The sequence below is a fragment of the Molothrus ater genome, chromosome 3 (genome assembly GCF_012460135.2).
Source record: "Molothrus ater isolate BHLD 08-10-18 breed brown headed cowbird chromosome 3, BPBGC_Mater_1.1, whole genome shotgun sequence".
Taxonomy (NCBI): Eukaryota; Metazoa; Chordata; class Aves; order Passeriformes; family Icteridae; genus Molothrus; species Molothrus ater.
The window spans coordinates 45,063,636-45,087,854 of NC_050480.2; the positions used below are offsets into that span (position 1 = coordinate 45,063,636).

At 34.2% G+C, this 24,219-nt stretch overlaps 1 protein-coding gene across 1 annotated transcript in view; it reads left to right on the top strand.

The window, feature by feature from the left end:
* RYR2 (ryanodine receptor 2) overlaps window positions 1–24,219 on the top strand; it is a 385,720-nt gene that overhangs the window by 319,313 nt on the left and 42,188 nt on the right. Inside the window, 11 exon segments of the mRNA XM_054514420.1 lie at window positions 2,199–2,333; window positions 5,522–5,634; window positions 6,270–6,366; window positions 10,631–10,734; window positions 11,277–11,328; window positions 11,462–11,515; window positions 13,135–13,158; window positions 19,134–19,233; window positions 20,124–20,203; window positions 21,401–21,477; window positions 22,909–22,982. Coding sequence (XP_054370395.1) covers window positions 2,199–2,333; window positions 5,522–5,634; window positions 6,270–6,366; window positions 10,631–10,734; window positions 11,277–11,328; window positions 11,462–11,515; window positions 13,135–13,158; window positions 19,134–19,233; window positions 20,124–20,203; window positions 21,401–21,477; window positions 22,909–22,982 — 910 coding nt within the window.

A 24,219-nucleotide genomic window follows, 5' to 3' on the forward strand; every position in this document is an offset into this window, starting at 1 on the left:
TTTATCAGTGACACATTCTAGAGTTAACACTAAATGTGTGTAGCTAATTACTTAAAGTATAACGTCTAAAGTTAAATTCAGTAATTATGTACAAATTGCAATACAATTTATTCCATAATTCTCTGATGTTGTTAGGTTCAGTCACTATACAGTCAAGATGATGTTTCTTGTTACAAAAAATGATGCCATCATGCATAACTGCCCTTTTGTTGTCTAATTGAATCAGATATAATGGAATGAGGGCCAAGTGGTCTTATAAATTGAAACTATTATTTTCTACTATGAATTAATATGTAACTTAGTTATAGTGGTGTTTGTGTAAAGTGGCTTTCAAAATATGGGAAAAATACTGCTTTTTGAAAGGCTGGTTTGCTTCCAACCATAGCAATATTCTTTCTTTAAATGGTGTTTTCTGTTAACCACTTCTTCTCACAGACACCTAACATTCTGTTGTTTACATTTAAGAGCTAAAATGTAATTTATCTAGATTCCTTTTTGGAGTACTACACTGTTAAAGAATCATCCTTCTGAATCTTTAGCTATTAATGTTATGGCGTCTATTTCATGCATTTGTCTACCTTTGTCTACATTTGTCTTCACCCTGTTTCTGTCTTTCCTTTCCTTGCATGCCTGCATGCTGTTACTCAGTACCAAGCCTTTTATTTCAAGAATTTGATGATGAAACTTGCATTCATTTTGACATGGATGAAGCTCAAGTCACCAAAATCTTCTTCCAGCCATTCTAATTCACACCTTGAAATGCCAACTACTCATGCCCTTAGAAAACTACCTATACAAAAAAGCTGTACCTTGATAGAATGTGAGGAGTCCTCAGATCAAAAGACATCTCCACCTGTGATTAAAAAGTCTTTTGTGGACTATCCATTCATGATGATCCAGTCAAATGCTCAAACAAAGACTGTGGATGTGCCAGTTGTTAAGAAATGGAAAAGCCGAAAGGTGGAAGAAATGCCTGCAAAATGTGGCTTTCTAGGTTGTAATAAACTATTAATGAACGACTGTGTAAGTTTTTAATCATTCCTGGAACTTGAGTAAACCTTATATCGTAATATGTTTTGAGGAGATGAATTAGCATTATTGTCTCAAGCACAAATTGAAATCTGGGTTCACAAAGAAATTTTAGACAAGTAAGTGTTGAGTTCAAGCCCTAGGGAAATCTGTAGGGTTAAGCCCCCTGAGTTCTCAAGCCATCTGGGCCAATGTGTCTGCAACAGCAGCTGCAGAATCAGGAATGATCACTTGCCACAGTTCTCAGTAAAATGGGTCATCAGTGTCATTGGCACGGTAAATGGTTGCAAAGTGTGTTGCATTAGTCTTGATTAGCAGAAGGACTGGGGAGACAAAACAAACCTAAAAGAAAACACCAGTTGTAAAACAGAGAATTACAAATTAATGGAGTAGAAAAAATTAAATGTTAAGGGAAAAACTTGGTAAAAACCGTTTTGCTTCTTAAAGTTCTTTATAATTTGTAGGCTGATAAGCAAATGCATCTGAATTTCAGTTTTCCAAAGTAACTTCTAATTTTTTAGCTAATAATCAGTAAAATGAGGATTTTCTAACAATTAAAGAAAAATTTTAAAATAGATGTAAATAATAGCAATACCACTAATTTCCATGACTGAAAACCAAGAATCCCAACTAATAGAGCAACTCTTAGTGTTGTTTCATTTAATAATGGGAAAGGCAGTATACTACATTATGTCTGTGTACCTCATACTCATTACTTTTCCTCAAATACTATATTCATTGCTGGTGCCAGTGCTATTTGTTGACCAATGATTTTTTGCTATTTGTATGGTTATTAGTGTTTTAGTTCTGTGGGACAGATCACCCATAGAAACTGTGGATACATCATCTCTGGAAGTATTCAAGGCCGAGTTGGACATGACTTTGAGAAATCTGCTCTTGTGGAAGGTGTCCTTGTGTATGGCAGAGGGGTTGGAAGTAGATGGCCGTAAAGTTGCCTTCCAACCCAAAACACTTTGTTTTCCGGAAGCTCTTACAAAGCATTGCACAAATTAGTCTTGTTCTCACAGTGTAATGGATGCTGGATGGGTGATGTAAATGTGTAAATTAGCCATATAAAGTGTTTCAGTTTACCTTTGAAGCTGTTTCTCTACTAATTAAACTGTTTGGAACATCTTGCCTTGCTGACATGTGAAATCTTTCTCCTGCAGCTTGAGGATCCTGCCATTAGATGGCAGATGGCACTTTACAAAGATTTGCCAAACAGGACTGAAGATTCCTCAGATCCAGAGAAGACTGTGGAAAGGGTCCTTGATATAGCTAATGTGCTGTTTCACCTGGAACAGGTTAGACACATTTTACCAATTTCATTGCTTCTTAATCTAAATAAAATTATTCACACTTTTATTTGTACTTTCACCTGCTGTATTTAATGTTATAATCTTTTTTCTTTCTTTTGATAGCTACTGTTTACATGCTTAATCCTGTGTTTTGTAGTCCAGTATTATGGTCATATCTATCTTGCAGTGTATTTGCAGCAGCTCCAACAATTTGTTTGGCCAATATGGAAAACTCATATATTCCTTGCTGCATTCAAGAAACAGCAGAAGCAGGTTGGAGGAATTATTTTTTTCTGAAAAACTCAGTCAGAAACTTTAAGTTGCTTCAGAATCTGGCAAAAAACTCTGTTGTATTATTTAATGGTTTTTGCATTAATATATGAGCTTCTTATGTGGCCTGAACTGCAATAACTTTTACTTATGTAATTTTGTTTTTTATTTTCTGTCCTTTCCATATTTTTTAAAATATGAAGTTTAAAAATCTCCTATATGAATACATCTTACAGGTCAAAGACTAGCTGATAAGTTATTTTTGTGACTTTTCTTTGAGTTATTCCCTATTATGCACTTAAGATTTATTATGTTTTTTTTCTTTTTAACATGTAGTGAAAAAACAGGACAATAACTTGAAGGTGTTCCTCATAGCAGACATGAATATATCTGGTTGCAGACCATACGTTACAAACTATCTTCATATAAATTTTACTTTTATTTTTTCCTTTTCAAAGAACATTTGAAAATTCAAGGTTCTCTTGCATTCTCATTAGATTAGTTGGTTTCGTTCAAAAAGTTTTCAGATCCAATGTCAAGAAGTTTCCTCACTGTCAGGAAGTCACTGGTTCAGTCAATAGGAACCTGAGAGATATGTGAATGTGCTCTTATACACACTCTGCAGAAGGTGTGTTGATCTGAATATCTGTGTCCTGTCTGTTGCATCACACAACTCTTCTTCATATAGTTTGCCAGCTTTGATATGGATTTGCTGCAAGTTCAACAGCCTTACACAGTTTTGTAGAAGAGAATAAAGAGGAGTCACTAATTTTTACCTGTTGCTGAATATGCAGGGAGCAAGCAAAAAGGGATAGAAGTATGGAAGTAAATCCTTGTCAATCATGGTTTGCCTCTGAGAGAGAGCAAGAGAGGAGAATGGGTGCTGATTTGAAAGGATATAGGTTTGCTCTGAGGAAAGAAGACTAGAGAAAAGCTAGAAATATGAGGGGGAGGAGGGAAAGGTTTTCTCTTCTACCTTGGTTTTATCAAAGTTGACCGAGATGATCCAGCAATAGTACAGAACAGGATGGATTCCCATCCAGATCAACATTAAAGATCAATACTTCTGATCAGACTTAAACAATGACTTGTTGACAAGTTTTCTGCCTTTTTTTTTTTTTAATGGCTGCCTTGCACCTATTTCTCAGGAGCTTTTGTTACCTAAATGGGAAATCTCTTTAAAACTTAGTGAATATATGAGCACTGCATCTGTTTTTATGACAATCTTGAGTAATCCTTTGCTCTTTGTATACAAATACTCTGTTCTCCATATATACTTTAATAGTTTTCTGTATTGCACTGGCAATGAATGCCCAGTCCATTCTGTGTGTTTTCTTTCCATGCAGACCTAATTTCTTTGTTTTTACTGTTTGCAGAAATCTGCTTGCGTAGGCCGAGGCTATTTCTTTTGGGAAAGTATTGAGGGTTTTATAATTGTTTGTGAAGATATTACTAATTACCTAACTTTCATATTTGGATTTGTCTGACTTTTAAATAGTAGTGCTGGCACTTGTTTTTGTGACTGTAAACATGTTTGCAGTGAATGTTTTTTTGTCTTTCCTCTTAAAAAATATTTTTCTTTTCTATTTTACCTTTTATGAAGAACCTATTTAAGATTGCTCCTATTTAATCTTACAAGTTTAATTCTATATTTCACTGAATGGCAGTGTTTTTGTCTGTTTAATTAAATGTTCATTGTTTAACTATTAATATTTTTTTGTATTTCACTAAACTTGATAACCAAATTTGGATTGAATTTTGAGTCTACATAAATATCAGAATTGTCACTGCATTTTTTCATATAATACTTGATTTTATTGCAAGGGAGAATTAGCAAGACTTTTGGGGTAGAAATGCTAACTTCCACTGGCTTCTTTTGATGCTGTTGGAACACAGAGCAGTGTAGTTGTTTGTAAAAGAAACAAACCACCCATAAAAAACCAAACAGCCCACTCCAAAGTTCAATTCCCCTTAACTCTACAATAGCTGCATAGGTTAAATCAAATTATATAATTTTTATGGAAGATGTGTGAAATAAGTCACAGAGACTAAATAGGCTGTGGGAAAGGAGTGATCTGTAGCACAGTCTGCAGTCATGGTTCCCAGTTATCCAGTCAGGTTATATACAGAAGTATGCAGGTGCTCTTCAGCACCACAGCAGTGATTTTCTTGGGATGGAAAAAAGAATTAAAGGTGGAAGAAGAAACCGTAAAGGCATAAAAGATAAAGATAGAGCACACCCTATTTCATCTCATGCTGCTGTAGAGCCAAGATGCAGAAAGAGAATATATTTTAAGACAGAGCTTTAGTTTTCTGTAATGTAGCTAAAGTATTTTGAAGTATTGATGTACATTTGATGTACATTCTGTGTGTGCTACTTCACAGGAAAGATTTAGTCTTGAGTCTTTGTACTTGTCACTCTTTCCTGAAGTTACTTCCTTCCCATCATAACTGATTATGGTAAATATTACAAATAAAAGATTTTTTGTATCCATGAAAATTTCTTTAACAATATTGTCTGAGGCAATGTGAGAGTACAATTTACCTGTACATGTGTGAAGAGCTACACATAAAAGCTGGAATGAAAGAAGGCTCTTTGCATTGAAAGTTAAGGCTTCCTGAGAGATGGCCTTATTGATGATAGTGTGCTATATAAAAGATAGCAAAAGTAGAATGAAGTGAAAAGAAGAATATCTATATCGTACCAAGAAAGGGAGATTTTTGCTTTAAGTTTATTTTCTAATTTCTGATTCTATGATTTGGCTGAATGCTTGAACTCTGTCTAGAACCCTTTTTCTGATCTATTCTTCTTCTGTTGCTTTTCTACTTGATTTATCTGTTAACTAACATTTTTACTAATATTACTGTTTCCTGACACTAGGGACATTGCCACATTATTTTTCCATGTGTATTTCATGTAACAGGTTGAGCATCCTCAGCGGTCCAAAAAAGCAGTGTGGCATAAGCTGCTGTCTAAACAGAGGAAAAGAGCAGTAGTGGCCTGCTTTAGAATGGCACCATTGTATAATCTGCCAAGGTAAGAGCTGTATTGTTCTTTCACAAATCCACTGCAGTTCATACAGAGCTATTTGGCAAGTTCAAAAGGGAAAAAAAAAAAAAAGAAAGCCAGTAATTGATAAACTTGATATTATAGCTTGTATATTGCTTTATTTATTAGGTTTAATTACTTTTCCCCATCTTCTGAAAAGAATAACAAAAAAATAAATTTTCAATTTCTAATTTCAAGTGTAATCCTCAGCTTTAAAAAATGCAATTATTTGAGCACAATCCAAAGTTATCCATTTCTGTTATCTTAATATTTGTATTAAAAATTATAAAAATATTTTATATATAAAGAACATGAAACTCACCAATGCGGTCATTTATTTTTATTTGTTGCATTTAAATTTCTTTACAGTTTTATTTATTATCTATTCCTAAATAATTATTACTATATTTTAGCAAGTTAGTGTGACACAGTTTTAAATAAAACATTTTAATGTAAATTTTCTTTTTAAATGGGTGCTGTGATAGGTTTTAGCATAGAACTTTTTCTTGCCTTTTAAATTATTATTGTAATGACTGGACAGTTGTTCAAGCTAAATGAAATTCATATTGGCCAAAACTTCTTTTTACAAGTTTACAGCTTTTGTTTTAAATGTTCCTTTTTAGACACCGAGCCGTCAATCTCTTTCTTCAAGGCTATGACAAATCTTGGATTGAAACAGAAGAACACTACTTTGAAGACAAACTGATAGAAGACTTAGCAGTACGTCTGGGTAAAAGGGTCATAGGAATGTATTATGGATTAACATTCTCCTTGTATAGTAATAATTATAAATCTCTGAAGTAGCTAAGAAATCCCTTAAGCTCTCTCTACCCAAAGGGATGAGCTATAACCAAGTCACTTTGACAGCTTTTTAAAAATTACACATGATGGAGATTCCAAAATCCTCTCAGGCTCTTTGCTTCAGGGCTTCAATAACCTTTTAAAAAGCTTTTTTTCCTAAATTACATCTCAATTGGTGTCATTCCCCTATCTCTTATCTTCTGCCCTGTGGAGAACTTGAACAACCTATTCCCTCCTGTTTTGCAGCTAACTTTTGTGTATTTGAGGACTACATAATCCACATTAAAGCCATTTAAGTCAAAAGGATAGAATATGAAACTAGAGGAATCTAGTCTTAGATCAGTCAGTTCCTTAGAACCTGTCAGAGTCTACTTCTTCACAGAAGAATCCTCTTGGCAGGGACATGAAGATTTTTCCCAGTAGTGAAGTGTTAGAGCCATGTCTTTTGCCTTGCAAATACCTACAATGATTTCCATTTAAGTCTGGGGTCCTCATCCCTTTGCAATTGTCTCTCTGAAAGGTAGCTTTTTCACAGCTTAGGCAAGAAACTAGGAACTGATTCAGTCCCTGGGAGGTCCAACAGAACACTATCTGAAATAAGTATTTTTATTGTAAGGGGAGCCTGCTCTCTGTAATAGAGAGAGGAAGAAAACCATAAAATTTCGATTAGCAAAAAAATTAATAGTCTGCTTTTACTGCTTAAAGCTTATGCTTAAAACCAGTCACCCAAGTTGTAAACAATTTTGAAAATTAGGATCGAAATAGTGAAAGGGAAATCAGCAGCAATGAGCTCAACACAGACAGACTTTGGAAGTTCAGTTTTGCCAGCACATGTGCAGAATTAATTCCTAGTGGCATCCTTATTTTACGAACAATATTATTCTTACTCTGAAAATACAAGAGACTTCTACAAATGTTTACTTTGTATACAGCCTTTTAAACTGATATCCTTATGTATCCCAACACAATGCAAGTGTTTTAAATAGTGCAGGTTCAGTCTCAAAAATAATTCTATTTTAGCAGTTGGGAGCATGAGTGTGCAGTGGAGCAACATAGGTCTCTGCACGTGTGCGTGTATGTGCAGGTCTGTGCAGGTGTGTGCATGTAAGGAAATAGCCCAGCATGGTAATTTGGCTTCACTGACATAAAGGATTATCTCCTTACCTCCATGATGACCCCATATATCTGCTAAGTTTATTAATAACTCCTTGCCAACCAGTAGCTTGAGTGAAAAACTTTCTCAGAGGACAGAAACAGACTGACCTGGCTTTTTTAATCATCCTTTATTTAAAAAAAGGAAAAAACCCTACAGTAATTCCCTTTTAACTCCTCAAACATATGGATTTGTGTGTTTCCATTGCTCTCTTCAGGAGACGTGTATTGCACCTTTCGTTAATAAGAGCGCACTAAACTCCATCTGTCTTTTAGATAAATTTGCATCACATTCTTGCTGCCTTACAGCACTCACTCACAGAAGTGTGAGAGTTTGAGTTTCAGCTTTGTGGATCTGACACAGGATGTTTTGTAGACGTCATGAAAGATGTGTTTGTGTTGCTGGTGAAGTTTCCTCTTAGGGAAACTATACCCTGGTAGAGCAAGGAATTAAAAGTTTATTGAACTGTCAAGATGGAATCACAGCCTAGGCTAGGGTGGCAGAACTCATCTGGAAGGGGAGAAAGGGGGAGCCTTGGGCTCTCTGATGTATTCTTGAAGGGTTGTCTGAAGTTTCTGGACTGTTCACATATTAAATGGAAAATTAATTGATCCAGGACCCAGAAACCATAGGCTAGATCCCTGTCCTTTAACTCTCTCTAGTTAGTACACTACAATCTTTTATGCCATAGTGAGTTCTTTCTCAATACTGAGAACCTTGACCATTCTTTTCTGCTAAGTAAAAATTATTGGAAGGACCAAATACAGTCAAAGCTATTTTACTGCTGCCTTTGCCAGAACCTGGTGATTTATAGACTGGTGGTAAAAGCTTTTTCTGGGATTTGGGAATTAAGCATTTCCCTCACATAAAAGCAGAGAACTGAATTTACACTTGCAGTTTTTCTCCCTGAATCTTCTCTCCTTAAGTCTGTTATACAAAAGTGAATCTTCTTCTTCCACTTATGAAGTTAAGGGATAAAAGAATTCACTTGTGCTCTTTTTGAGGAGTTTAATTGTGCTGATTCTTAATTCTGATTCAACATATCAATCCTCTGAGGCAACTAGATTTTTATGTTTGATGTTAATATCATAAGGTATTCAGCACTTTTTATTAATTGTAAAAATCCTTCCGCTTAAATAAATAGGATATATGAACACTTAAGCTTATTTGACGTAATTGTTGGTGGATGTTATTTGACATAATAAATTGTAAGAACAATCTGTTTAATAGAAATTTAGATTATATAAAATATTAATAATACAATTAAATTATATAAAATAATATTTTTTAAGTCTTCAAGATTTAGAAACGGCAGCCAAAACTTACCCAACCTATTTGTTTTACCCTCTTATGTTACATTCAGGTAAAGCTTTTTGTTTTACACTTAAATAATTATAGGGCAAATGTCTCAAGACGATGAATATTAAGCATACTTTTTTGCCAGAAATGCCAGAAAATCACTGATTCTAGTGTTCATGCTTAATAATGTGTTCTCCTTCACTCAGTCATTGGTGAATTTGATCCTCCATTTAATTTCAATAAATCTATGTAAACTAGTAACACATTAACACAACTTCTGCCCTTTTGTTTCATCAGTTTTTAAAGCATTAAGGAGATATCCTGGTTGATAACATTATGAAGTACAGAATACTGCCAGTTAATTAAAGAGAAGGTCAGCGTTCTAAGTGAGATTGAAATAAAGAGCAGGGGAAGACATCCATAATTGTTCTGGTCTTGTTATTGATACTGTAAATATTATCACATACTGAAAAATGTGAAATGAACCTTGTATGGCCATCATAGAATGGCATGTGGAACAACCATTTTGCATAGGCATCAGCTGAAGGGAATTCTCAGCTGCAGCCAGTCATGTTTGGTACAGCTGCATGAGAAAGGTGGACTTCACAGGCCCATAGAAATAGTAGTATTCATAGAAAGCTATAAGCATTCCCACAGGAATCTCTCTGGCATGCAAAGTTTGTTTTCTTAATAGACAACAATCCATTTTCCTCGTATCTCTGAAGTGGCCAACCCATCCTTATTGCTTAACAGATAACATATGGTGATATAATAATGTGTTACTCATCCTGTCTTATCAATGCATGGAATTTTTTTTATCTGTATTTTGGAGTATAGCGCTAGATGAAAACAAGGGCAAAGAGTGGGCATATTTTATTCAACCAATTTTCTTTGAGATTCTATATTCTTCATAGAAAAAAGTGTCTGGATGAAGCAATTTTGTTAATAACTTGATAGGCAAAAGTTGCTTTCTGAAAATGTCTTTTGGCAAACATTAAGAAGTCAGAGATTTGTATAGATGCTTTTCAGAACACTCCTTTTGTTGTTGTCATTCTAGTATTTAGGACCACATTTTCTTTCAAAGAAAGCCAACTGAAGCTGCCTAAAACTGAAAAAAAATAACCACATGAAAAAAGAACCCTCTTTATGCATTTATATTTATTATTGAATGATATCTGATATTTTTTGTACATTATTGATTGTACATGTCCTAAAATTCTACATCCTGCCAGCATTAGTGTTGTTGGTAGACTGGAGCTGTCTAAAACTGTTGGTAAGCTTCAGGTTTGGATTTCTTCTCCCTCAAAGTCTCTCAGAGTTTCTCAGTGAACATTATACCTAGCATAGACTTGAAACAGGATTCTCATTTTTATCTGATGAAGCTTGTTAACATAGCAACAGACAGTGTAATAATAAATGATGGCATGTGGTTACCACTAGTTCTGGATAACAGAGTAAGACTGAAGTTGTTTTCTGAATCTAGGGAAGAGAGTTGATTTTTATGAGAAGAAATCCAAAGCTTTGCAAGGGGCATCATCTTTGTAAGTCTTCATGGTCATAAACACAGTCGGGGTTCAATTTTGTCATACTTTGCTTGGAAGTTGCTTCCTCCTGGTTGTTCAAATCAAAATTACCTATGTTAATATTAAATGTTTAGAAAATTGCACAGAGTGAAACATTTTTCACTATAGAGAATTAAATATATTTTTAAATTATTTTTTTTCCCTAAAGAAACCTGGAGAGGAACCACCAGAAGAAGATGAAAGCCTTAAAAGAGTTGATCCTTTACATCAACTAATTCTGCTATTCAGTCGAACAGCCTTGACTGAAAAATGGTAGGGATGGTGTGAGACACTTCAGAGTGTATGCAGATTTTCAGATTACTCCTGTATTTGGAGTTATATATGTCTCTTTTCAAGTGAGATTGCATAAGCTAGGCCAAACTGTGTGTATGAACATACGGTGAGTTTGAGTTACACTCAAACCTCTTTAGCTTGTGGTATGTAAAGAGATTTTAATATGACTTTTTCCACAGCTATGAATACTGTGTTCAGGGCTCACTACTCCTCTGTCTTCTATGTTCCCTATTGACAGTTACATTCTGAATATGAAATACATTCCAAGTATAATTAAAAATTAACTATATTCACTTTACTGGAAGGTGTTTATGAATTAATGAGTACTGTATTTGTAGCTGGCTATACTTTTCTATTTGTATAAGTTAATAAAGTCTTCATTTTCCAAAAAAACTTTAGTAATTATTTATGAGCATAGAAGTTATTTTAAAATATTTTTAAGATATTTAAAAATATTTTGGCACTTCAGTTCTACTGTAAATAATCTTCCTCATTTTACCTTTCCTCTGTCTGTTAACCAGCAAACTGGAAGAAGATTTCCTGTATATGGCTTATGCTGACATTATGGCAAAGGTAACTTGTTTGATACCTATTGCTTATTTTGTGTTTTAATTAAGTTAGTTTAGAAGATCAAGATAATTAATTTGTAAAGTGTTATCTGTAAATTGTGAGTTATCAGCAATGTTTTCTTTCTACATGGTATCAGAGTTGCCATGATGAAGAAGATGATGATGGTGAAGAAGAAGTGAAGAGTTTTGAAGTAAGATTATACTTGTTTTGTTTTTCTTGTCATGTTAGACATTATTTCATAGCTTCCAGCTGACATTTATGTTTTTTGGTTCATGGCTTACTGCAGCTTATTATGCCAGTGAACTGCATGTCACAAGCTGGATATGGCAGATATAAGTCCCCAGATTAATATTAGTGAAATAAAAACATGCACAGTATTACATACGATTAAATAAAGAATAATTTGTAGATCTTATGCATTTATCTCATTTAAATTTAACTTTTTAGTTAGGTATTACAGATAGTAACTTAGTCTAAAAGTCTGATAATAACAGACTGAATCTTTTAAATTATTCTGCCCTAGTATTAGTTCACGTTTTTAAAATACCATAATACTACGTTTTGCCATAGTCATTTACATTTAGTACCTATAATTCATCCAGTAGTTTTATGTTCATATATGTGTTAGTGCTTCTTAATAAAATGTGGTGAACTTCTGTTCATTGGTACTGTTAAGAATTTTTGCTTGTGTTGACAATAGGAGCTTTATATTTATTACTGTTTAATGGCGAGTTTTTAGTGATCATCACTGTTTAAGGATATAGACATGAGTTAATTACAAGTGTAAGAGATGAGTCCTTGTCCTGTGTTTGCTCTGGGATCTGTCTCTCTTTTTCCATTAATAAAAAGAAATTTGTCTCTATTGAGGGGCACTGAGGGAATTAGCTCTTAAATATTTTTAATATTTTAATGTGTTTTGGCATATTACAATTCTGACATTAAAAGGTGTCTCTTGTGTCTTTCAAATCAATTAGTATTTACATTTCATATCTCTACTAAAACACAGAAACATGAAATAAATACTTTTATTATTTTTTTTAATTCTAACTATAAGGATTGATTTGCTGTAAAACTATCTGTGCTGTTCTGATTATTGAGGAGTGGTTTGGGTCATTTTTACTTTTACTCCATTGTTTTATGGACATAGAATGTTCTGTATGTTTTCTACATGATGCTACATGATATAGCACTGAATTATTTAAGTACATATTCCCTATTTGACTGTATAAAGAAATCAGAAAGAATATAAATACTAAATTCTTTTCAATCACTCAGAAGTCCAGTTGAGTTACAAGTAATATCCTCAAAATATAAAGTTTTGTTTCTGGGTAAATATCTCATTATGAACCCAAATTTCAGCGTGTTTTTCTGCATTTTTTTTCTTTTCCCCTGGGAATGCAGTATATGACATACCATTGACAGAGACTATTCATTCCTATAGGGTCTTAGCAGTTAGCCTCTACATGCCTGTTAGATATCAAAAGTCTCATGCTTATAGATATGAAAATTTTTAAATAGGAAGTCATTGAGGTGTATGAAAAATCTATCAGTAAGAATTTTTTTAGTGCTCCTTACGTAAATTGTAACGGGTTCTTTGTTTAGCGTTCAATTTTTTTGTCTTGAGAGAAGATCCTATTCATTTGTTTCTCTTTATTATTTTTCCTGTAGCTGTGAAACTTATGTTTAAGTAATGTGTTTGTATGTTCAAAAGACAATTTTGTGTATGTATTTGGTCAGTCACCTGCAGAAAAAAATTTGGACTTCTTTTTCTTATTACTATTTCGCTTCTTGTCCTTGCCCTTCCTTAAGGTGACAGGATCACAACGCAGCAAGGTAAAACAAAAAAAATATGTGTGTATTTGTCTGGGTCTAATTTTGTGATTTTTTCAGGCCCACCATCTTGGATAAGTTCAACTAAGGGGTCTTGATATAATTTTTAACATTTCAGTTTCAGCATGACATCTCTACCAAACCCTTTTTGTGCGCAAGCTCTTTAAAGATTTCAGGAATTACTTATGCAGAATATGCCGTGTAAAATTGTGATACTGTTTTGGGGAAAACAGAGTGTTGTTTGGCTTGTTCATGTTGTTTTGCTGTTCATGCCTTTTGTGCATCAGTTATGTTTCTGGTTTTAACTTAATTTTAATTAGTAAAACAACTTATGTGGTTATCAAGGGAAAGTTGAACTTTTCTTCTGTATCTTAGCAGAGACGAGTTTCTGATGTAGGGGTAGAATTCTGTTTCCAATATTTGTCACAGAGAGAGCATCAATCATAGTTCATGTCTGATTTAGATCCTTTGGAACTGAGTTCTCAGCCTTCCACATTATAGTTTTTGACAGAAACTCCTTAGATACTCCTTACCTTAAATGATTCGTAGTTCTATGTTTTCTCTAAGAACATAGAGGCAATAGCTCTGAAACTTCATTGTTAATTTTTTTATTGGCTCTGTTTCTTACTCAGCCTTTTGTGTGTCATCGTGAAAGCCTCACCATTTGTTTCTGAAAGGTGTTCCATGGCTATGTAGCTGACTACTTGCCTGCTTCATGCAGGTCAGTTCCCACTGTTGACTCAGGCCACTTGCTGGTGGTGCTGCAAGGCTAATATTCTGGGAGAAGGTATGGTGTGTAGAGTAGCTAGTTTTTGGTTCTGAGGTGGTTAAATATAGTTATTTGTTCTGTGGTTAATGACAGCTAGAGTAAGTAAAGATGACTTGCTTGAGATTTGAAATGCACAGATTTAGCTAATGGCCAGACTTCAGTCAGTAACTTCAAATTTCATTTCCTATGGCAATTGTAACCTTCTCCATGGAAGGAGGAAGGGGATTTTGGTATTTTGTTTGCTAGCCTTCTATTAACATTCAGACCCCAAAAGAAAGAGGTTCCCCGGCATCTTTGGGGAGAGATGATGTATTTCAGGATCAACTTTACTCTTACACCTCCAAAAATTTGCACAGGTCTGTTCCATCTTCATATGATAAAGGCGTTATTCTGGAAGATGAATATGGTCACAAAAATTTATTTAAAAGGTATTGTAATTATTTTGAACAAAGTGCATATCAAAAACCCCAAAGGAAATATATAAGGAATCTAATAATATAATTTCTTCTTTTTTCATTCCAATAATTCAGCTATTCAAATGCTACATATCTATCACTCTAATTACCTTGTTACCACTAAATCTTATATGCTCCATAAAAAATTTTTTCTTGCTGACTGTGAAGTATTTTAAAAGGGAAAAAAAGCACAACAAGAAATAACCTTTGCTTTCTTCATACATGGCATCATACAGTTGTGCAGATGTGAAACTGTACATACCAGATGCGTGTGTGTTTGTGTGTGAATTTGTGTGTTTCTTTCTGTCTAGTGATCAAACGTCAATGTTGAAGGCAGTTCTTTTATTCTATCCTGTGTATCCATGTGAAAAGTGTGACTGTTCAATTTGTTTGGGGCTAAAAGTCTACTGCTCCTCTAGACTTTAAAAATGTGTGGTGTTGGAAGTCTTGGATCCTTTTGCACTCAGAGCAATAGAGATATTTGGGCAAGCTTAGAATGTGATGAAAATGCTGAGTGTATTTTATTGACAATTCTGTTGCTCATATCTCATGCAGGGTAGTCTTACTTTTGTACAATTAATTTGAATTGGGTTAATAGTGTGAACAATAGAAGTGACAATAATGTTCTCTGTATGTTAGTATGCTCGTGTCAATGTTTACCTGCTAGTATTTGCTTTTAGTTATTACAGATGTCTTTGCCCCTTCCCCTTTGCCTCTAAGTTAACTTTATGTCTTGTTGAACAGATGCTCAATTGAGCAACCTGTAAAGTTGGTCTCACTGTCTCCTTTGATTCCATCTGATAAGAAATTCTTTTAAATCTAACTGTTTCACTAGATAAATGCAAATAATTTTCTGCATTTGAGTCACTCCTACATATTAATGTGCACTAAATACTTGTAGGATGGTAATTCAAAGAAGGAATCAAAATTTAGCTCTTATTTTTAAACTCATTTGTATTAAATTGATTTAAATTGACTCTTCACAGGAAGAAAAGAAATTGAGGAAATAGAGCTTCCTATGTCAGTTCTTTTCATTCCTGTTACTGGTAGCAACTTTTTAGTAGACTTCTTTATTCACAAATTTTTTGACAAAATGATACATTGTGCTGTCACTTTCCTCAGACAAAAATTTTCATGTTTCTTTACATACAAATAAGGTCCAGCCCTTTGAAGATGGTCACCTGTATCTCTTACTATCACAAATCCTGAATAAACCACTGAGTGTCCATATGCCACATTTTTACAATAAGTAGCTATTTATTCTGTTAATTAAGATCAGACTCCATATTCAATTTATCAATTCTAAGAAGGTAAACATTCAAATAACTATGTAAAAATGTGGTTTTCATCAGTTTTCCCTACATGTAATGGATTGTATGGAACCCAATATATGGTATCACTCCTACTGCTACAGAATACGTTATTTATTAATAGAATAGTTTGGGTTGGAAAGGACCTTTAAAGGTCCTTGAGTCCAAACCCTCACAACAAGCGGTGATACTTCAATGATGAACTCCAAAAGAGGGATTTAGGAAAAAAATCATATTTTTTTATAGAGCAGAAACCAGCATATATTGAACTTAAAGGATTGAAGTGTTTACAAATATGTATATATAAAAAGGTACAGAAGTATTATGCATGAGTACTTGATATTTTAATTACATAGCTTATACTTATGCATGCCTAAAATTGAAATGAACAGATGTTTTGCCAGTGTAAGTCCTGCATAATAGGATTTGTTTTCTAGACTAAGCAGAAGTCTTGAAAAAATATGAAGACAATTCAAAGGAGAAGCATTCATCTTCTAATAGCTGAGTTGAAAGCAATTCCTGTTCTTTATATATTTTTTTTATTTTCTTAAACTTAATTTCAGAATTCATGTTAAAACAAAAGCTCTGTAAAAGTAGGATCTTATGCCAGCGGTCTGTATTTTGGAGCTTAGTGGTGGCAGCAAACAAACCTCTCCATATGTCCTAGCTCAAAGGGAGACTCCAATAATCAGTCTCTGTATGAATTACAAGAAAGTTTAAGACTTTCAGTTGTCAACTGAAATTCTTTTTCAGTTAAAGTTTCTTTTTAGTTTTAGCAAGTTTGTTGTCTACAAATACAAACTAAAATTTGTGGTTTTGCCTGATTTATTTTGGAGTATGATTGCTCATAATGATTTAAACCCCAAAAAACAGAATGAAGTAGAAAATATTTGGACCTCTACTTTCAAAGAATATGATTCAGATGTTTCCTTGGTTTGGTAGAATGCTGGAAAAAGTCTATAATACACATGTATGTACATTTATAAGTGGTCAACTTTTTCCTATATGAGTGGAAATCATCCAAGATGAAATAGATTTGTTCCTCATTGAGGATTGGGGTTTGGGGTATGTTTCTTCTGTGTTTTTGTTGGTTGGTTGTTTTTTCTGTTTTTTGTTTTTTGGTTTTTTTTTTTAATTCTCTTCAGTTATTTTAAGTTTATTTAGTTTTTAATTAAGTTTCATTTAGTGAAGTATTTTTGCTATTGTTGTAATGGCTTGGTGAATGACAGAAAGCTCAAATCATTGGCTAATTAGTTTGGTCGTTTCTTGACTTCAACTGGCTAGCAAGTGGATAAAGTGCAAAAAGCTGAAACTGGTAGCACAGATAACAGTGTAAACAGTAAGCACATCTTAGAGAAATGGGGATAACCTTATTAATTTAGTATGCTTTGTAGGCAATGGGTGGCCCTCTTCATGTAAGTGCTACCATCACATATATATTTATATATATGTATTGAGCTGGCAGGGAGAAAGCAACAGTGAAAATGCATTGTGAAGCCGAAGAAGGAACCATGATCTTTATGGGTTATCATCAAAGAATGGTTGCTTCTAAGAGAAATGCTTGTGGTGTTTTTGTTCGTGAATTGGTTTGGTTTTTGTTTTCTTTTTTGGTCTGTTTTGTTACTAATATCCTACACATCTTGATTTCCATGGGAAATGCCACTTTTCTCATGCTAAGCTGTTTGGCAATGCCTCTTTCTACTGTTCTTCTATACTGCCATTGCAAGAAGTTAGTCTGTAGATTATGCAGATTCATCCTCACTGTAAGCATTCTTATAAATATTTGATATTCTTATAAAAAATGTTGCACAGTGAAAGTAGTATAGCTGGTGTTAGGCTTGCGAATAGAAAATTTTGCAATGAAAGAAGGATGAAAAGGTGTTGGGTCTAAAACTAAAAGTATCTAGAAATAGGAAATCGTTTTTAAGAAAGGAAAGGCTGATCAACTTTCAGTGGCTTCTGAAGCAATTGAAAATATTTTATTGTAGCTATACTGAACCTGTGATGTCATGGTTTTCTGGTAGTTTGTGTGTGTGTGGTGTGTGTGTGCGCGTGCGTGTATGTTTCTGTTTTGTTTTTGTTGAACTCCCAGGAAGAGGTTTAAACATGAAGGCAAAACTTTCAAACCCTAGCATGGCTAAATACAAAGCAACGCTGCCATTTTTTTTTCCTTTTTGTGCCTCCATCTAGATCTGTCACATAATTTAAAGCAAAAAGAAAGATACAATTTAACCACAGGAGAGCTAATAGTGTGAAAAAAAAAACCCTGATGAATTTTGTTTCCGCAGCACGATATTATCAAAGATTTAAGAAACAAATTTGCCAGCCTCGGCGAGAACTCTCTGGTAACAGCATAAATGTCTGTGTTGGTTTGCTTTTGAGTTAAAGGTTTCTTTTTCATTCATTTGAACATATTTCTCTTTTTTACCTCTTCTTTTTTAATTTATTACTCATATCCTCTATTTAGCAAGCCTTCATTTTTTAAACCTCTTCCATCTTCCAATGTATTTTTTCCGTAACTTGGATGGAAAGTTTATGGCAGCAAAGCTGTCATTCTGGCTACTTCTGCTGCAGCTGTTCCTGCTTCTAGGTCATACATGTTTTGGGCGTTGTGTTTTTGGACATGATACTAACTGATTGTGTCATGTTCCTTTTGAGTAAGCTTTTTACCACGCCATCTGATGGACTCACTGTCATAGGGCTCTATGCAACTTCCATTTTGCAACTTATACTGCTTAGTCATCCTCAATTCTCCAGCAAACTTCAATTAACGTGATGAAAGTTGAAACTCTTCTGGAATTAACTGTGCCTTTATGTTTGCTCTTTATGCTCGTTATGTTTTCGGTAGTAGTTTAAATTACAAAAAAGAAACTTCACCATTGCTCAAGCAACGCCATGCAGTATTGTTTGTTGCCGCTAGAGAATACAAAATATAAAAGCACAGTGTATTCTATCAAATATTCTGTAAGTAGGGGGGCAATCTATATTGTAATATAATGATATGTTTTGAAAAAAATTCTGAGATGTTTCTTTTACTCTGGTATTCAGCAACGACTTACAACTCAAGAGTCACATACTGAGCAGTATGAAGTTATGGTCACACTATAGAAGATTATTAAGAGTATGAACTGTTGCACAAAAACACAGCACAAAAGTGCAAGTTTGATACATGCAGTATATATATCATGAACATGGGCTTTGAACTAACCTAATGATTCACAATTGAGATGACTCTTTCCAGAGAAACTGCTAAAAGCATAATCAAGAAAAATACCAAGTGGAGATTATTACTTGAACCTGTTAATTATTTGTCCAATAGCCTTGTATGTATTGAAATGGTTCATGATGTTGCCATAGAGCCCATATACTAAGAGAAAACCAAGAACCTTTGGAGGATTGATAGTAACTCAAATCTCATGTTAAATGACCGGAATTTTTATTCAGGAAAAAGAAATGGAAAAGCAAAAACTTCTGTATCAACAAGCCAGACTGCATGATCGGGGTGCTGCTGAGATGGTTCTGCAGACAATCAGTGCAAGTAAAGGTAAGGTTTTGGTGTGTAGATTAAATTTTAAACCTTATTTCTAGTAAACTTTGAAGTGATTCTATTTCTTATTGAGCACAACATGCACATGTTTGGCTCTAAGATTCCCTTTCAAAATTAACTTGAAATTTCAAAATTTTTGACAGCTAATCCAGAAAAGTATAATGAATGATTTTCATGCGATTATTGTTTCTTTTGTAGTTTTAATTAATTATTCTAGTGCTAATTTTGAGGATGTGTGAATTACTTCATAGCTTTAGCAGCACTGAATGACAAAATGACCCTTAAATTCTGGAATGTGTACAGTTCTGAAGTAGGTGTGGACTTAAGTTCTTTTGTTATTTCCCATTTGTCAAATAACTGCTTTATTGGTGTACTTTGATAAAACATTTCAGAACTTTAAATGATGATTTTTTTACCCTTAGAAACCATCTTATTCTAAGGTTTTATGCTTTCATTTTTTTCTTTTGTGATTTGTTTCCACAATAGTGATGTTTTAAAACCTCCTGATTACAAATTTTGTTTACTGTAGTTAAATGCTTGGGTCACTGTCATTTTCTGAATAAACCAGAAGGAAACATCCAGATTTTCATGCAGAGGGGACATACTGTTAATTTTGAAAGCTAGCTTATCATTGTGAGCCCACCCTTAAATCAACTGTTTGATGCTCTAGTGATTGAAACATGATTTATATTCACTGAACTTAGTTATTCCTGCCTTATATATTGCTTCTTCTGTGTACTTTGTATGCATTACACTATGTCCGTAGGCACTCATGAAGAAATTAAGGAAAAATAGGTCAGTTTTACATTTCATTGAATGGATAAAATAATTAATAAAACATTATTATTTTTTATATGATCCAAAAATATATTTTATAATATTTTAAGGTGAGATGGGGCCAATGGTTGCAGCAACCCTAAAGCTAGGAATTGCAATCCTGAATGGAGGAAATTCTACTGTTCAGCAGGTAAGGTACTAGTTTCTTCTACCCATTCTAGCCAGTATAGGTCTTTATACCATGGTCATTATTGCTGTAGTAGCAAATTATGTAGTGTGACTGTCACACACTGTTTATCCTCTTACTCCTGTTTGCAGCACAAAATGGTATACAAAAGTAGCTTGTTTGATGGGTATTTATTCTTTGTTTACATGGCTAAAAGATTTGTTTTGCACTTCAGGTGAAAGGCAGAAATTTTATGTTATATCAGTTACTTCTGTAGGAATTCTTAGTGAAGGAGGGCTTTCTTGGGAGATTGCCATTGTCCTATAGCCTGTAGAGCAAAATTGCTGACCCCAGTCTTCACGAACTTCACAACTTCAGAAGTCCTTAGCTTGTGCAATGAGACTCTTGCTGATAAAAGCAGAGAAAATCCTGAAGAACTAATCCATTGTAAGATAATTTGGTTTCCAGTGGACAAGTCTGATATGTTAAAAGAATCCTGCATTGTTGAAGTGAAGAGGCTGATATAGGGTACGTTCAGGGTTCTGTACTAGCTGAAGATTCCTATGTTGAGAAGGGTTTATAACTGCCATTATTAAATTATTGCAGTGCAGTTTAAAGTATGCAGACAACTGGGAGCAGTTAAGGTCCCAAGTGAAGCTGCTGACTGCAACCAAAATAATGTTCTTTTCAGGGGCTATCATTGTTAGGAACTGACATGAAAGACTACAAGTAGTGTAGAAATTATTTGCTTGAGCCACTGCCAGTTCTTTGTGATGTCATAATATTAAATTGGAAAATCATGAAATTTCGAATCCTACCATCTATTTTTAAAAATCATTTGGTAAAGACTTAATGAATCAAAATGCAGGAAACAATTCATATTTTTAGATTGGTAGCGATGCTGCTAGTCAAAATTAGATTCTTAAAACATCAAAGCATCAGTAGTACAGTTAGAATTCTTGGTTTTTTTAGTTGTCTCATGTATACCTGTTTCTTCTGGTGTATGCTCAACTTTCCAATTTTCCTTTGGATCCTAAGATCAGAAATGTTGCTTTTGGATTTGATATCTGTTTTTTTTCTCTGCAAGGGTCTTTAATATAAGAGATATTTCCAAACACCAGCATCACTAATAGTATTGAATACATATAGTCTTAAGTTACGTAGGTTATTATTATAATAGGAATATTAACTCTCTGTATAAATTATTTGTGCTTGCTGCAGAAAATGCTTGACTACCTCAAGGATAAAAAGGATGTGGGGTTCTTTCAGAGCCTTGCTGGTCTTATGCAGTCCTGTAGGTAAGAAAGTATCAACTTGAAAAATTTATTATTTTGCATGTATGTTTTATTCTATGGGATTTATAGTTCTGGAATGATGCTCTACATAGTCCTTGCAAACAGCACTAGGGGTTTATAAAGAGCTAGATTTGGGTTAAAGGACAGGATGATGCTCGTGGTGGAAAAATCTTGGTGATATGGATCTGCCTTTGTAAGAAAGCTCTTTCCAAAAATATTTACAGAATTTGAGTCTACCTGAGATGTGGCAGAAAACAGCTCCAGAGTTAGGAGCATTCCTCAGAGGCAAATCCTTAACTCTGGAGGCATCCAGTAATCCTGCAGAGATCAGGTTGATGATCAATGTTAAGTAAACACAAAAGATTTTGGGAAACCCCAGGTTTTCTATAACTAATTCTAATTGTTAGAATTAGTCATAAGACTTCTTAGAACTCAGAAAAGTAATGAAATATCTAATTTCATATTAAATTGATGAATTTTAATAAATTGAGGTGATGAATTTTAATAAATTGAGGTGATACTATGACTTTTTTGTTCATTCAGGTTTATTTATTATTTATATTCATTCTATATATAAATGTATGTGTTTAAATGTTTTTTACATAATTTCTAAGAATAAACCATATCAGTAAATGATGTATTAGTGAACATGAAACATAGGACTACAAGGGGCCCCCTGGATCAGGTGATTCAGTCTTCTTGTTATGTCCAGGGTATCATGTTATGTATTCTTTTTTCTTAATTATGTATTCTTTTTTCTTAATGCTATCTGTGGCCAAGTTTCATTTTGAAATCAGTGAGGTTTCTTGCCAGCAGAGGTTCTGTCATAGTTCTGTGTTAATCTAACTTTTATAACCATTTTTGCTTGTAAACAAAAGTTATCCCTGGCCAGCTGACATGCAAAGCCCTGAAAGGCAGAATCTAACAGGTTCACAAAAGAAATATGTCAGGTATTGTCCTTCTTGAATCTGGTTAGTTGATACATATTCCCTTTTGGCAGCTTCAGTTTTTCAGAATGTGGAAGGAGAGAAACACTAAATGAAACTAATAATAGCAGTTTCTAATAATGACAGTAATGGACCTTGCTGCTTGGTATGAATTGGGCTATAATACAAAATTAGTCAATAACTTGGCTTCCTTACAGCACCTAAAAATGAGTATGTGTATCCTAAATGCATACATTCCCCTTTTTTTTGGTCAGTCATACAGAGCTGAATTCTGTGGTCACATTCAGGGCAAAAGCAGGTTCAGGCTGTTGAGCTGAGATTTGTAGTCTCGTAACAGACATATGTATCAAGCCACTGAGATGTATCTTTTTCATACTAGTATGCTTGTAAACTTCAGTGAAATCACACATCCTTTTTAACTTCCACAAAATTAAATATTGCATTTATTTAATTAATCACAGGACAAATGTAATTTTTCTCACCGCAGTGTTCTTGACCTAAATGCATTTGAACGTCAGAACAAAGCAGAAGGCCTTGGCATGGTGACTGAAGAGGGATCAGGTACTATTGATTCAACAGAAATTATCCATGATCTTTTTGAAGTTTTGCAGAAGCAAGCTGAATTTGAAAGAACCCAGGGGAGGTTTAAGTTAGGCATAAGGAACAGGTTCTTCACCCAGAGGGTGTTTGGGCACTGGAACAGGCTGTCTGGGGAAGTGGTCACAGCACCGGCCTGGCAGAGTTCAAGCAGTGTTTGTCTGGACAATGCTCTAAGGCATATGGTGTGACTCTTGGGGTGTCCCATGTGGGGCTAGGATTTAGAATTTGAAGATGCTTATAGGTCTCTTCCAATTCAGGATCGTCTATGATTCTATGAACCTTGTAAATATATATCTAGAGGCTGGAACTAAAACAGATTTCCTAAAAGTGATTTATATTTAATTGACACACCTAAGCCAGTCCTTGTCAACAGTAAATCATTAGCATGTGTTGAGTTTCAAAATGGTCTCAGAGGACTCTTTCTCATCATTTTGAAGAAGTGAAGACATTACATGTAAAATTGAGAACATATTCCAGTTACGAACAGCAGTGTTTATGCATGTAAAACATTTCAGAAGTCCCCATCCAGTTTCAGCATAGAATGAAATTAAAAATTCCCACCTGATTTCTTGAACTGAAAACCACACCACTTACTTAAGCCATAAATTAAATATAAGAGGTTGATGGAAATCTATCTGCTCTGTGGGAAAAAGTCTGGGAAAAGCTTTTTCTTTGAAATTTTTTTTTCTATTTGTCTTTGGGGAAATATTGCAAAATTTTCACTCTACTTTTGACTTTGAACCAATTTGGCTTTTTACTCTTGGTGTTGTTACTTCACTTGTCAATTTCTTTCTTCTACTACTCCTTTACTGTGATTGTCTGAGTACATTAAGTTCGTTCTTGCGTGCTTAATAGAGCTACCGAAGCACATTTTCTTCCCTTATATTCAGAATTTTTTACAGTGCATTTTTATGTTTAAATCCTACAGTGACCTAACCTTTTAACATGTTTTTATCTTAAAAGCAAGGTAAAAAAGCTTGACTGTATAATCCCTATTGCATTTGAGGGATCATAATTCATACCAGCAACACTGCATATCTCATTGTCCCTTGTGCCTGTAGGTCTTTTATGCGGCCTTTTTCTTTAATATTCAACTGCTTAAATAATGATTTTTCACTAACTATTACATTTGCCTGAATGATTTCAAGGCCAGTCAAAAATTCTGCATCTCCAAAAGTGCTCTCACAGTTTAAATTAT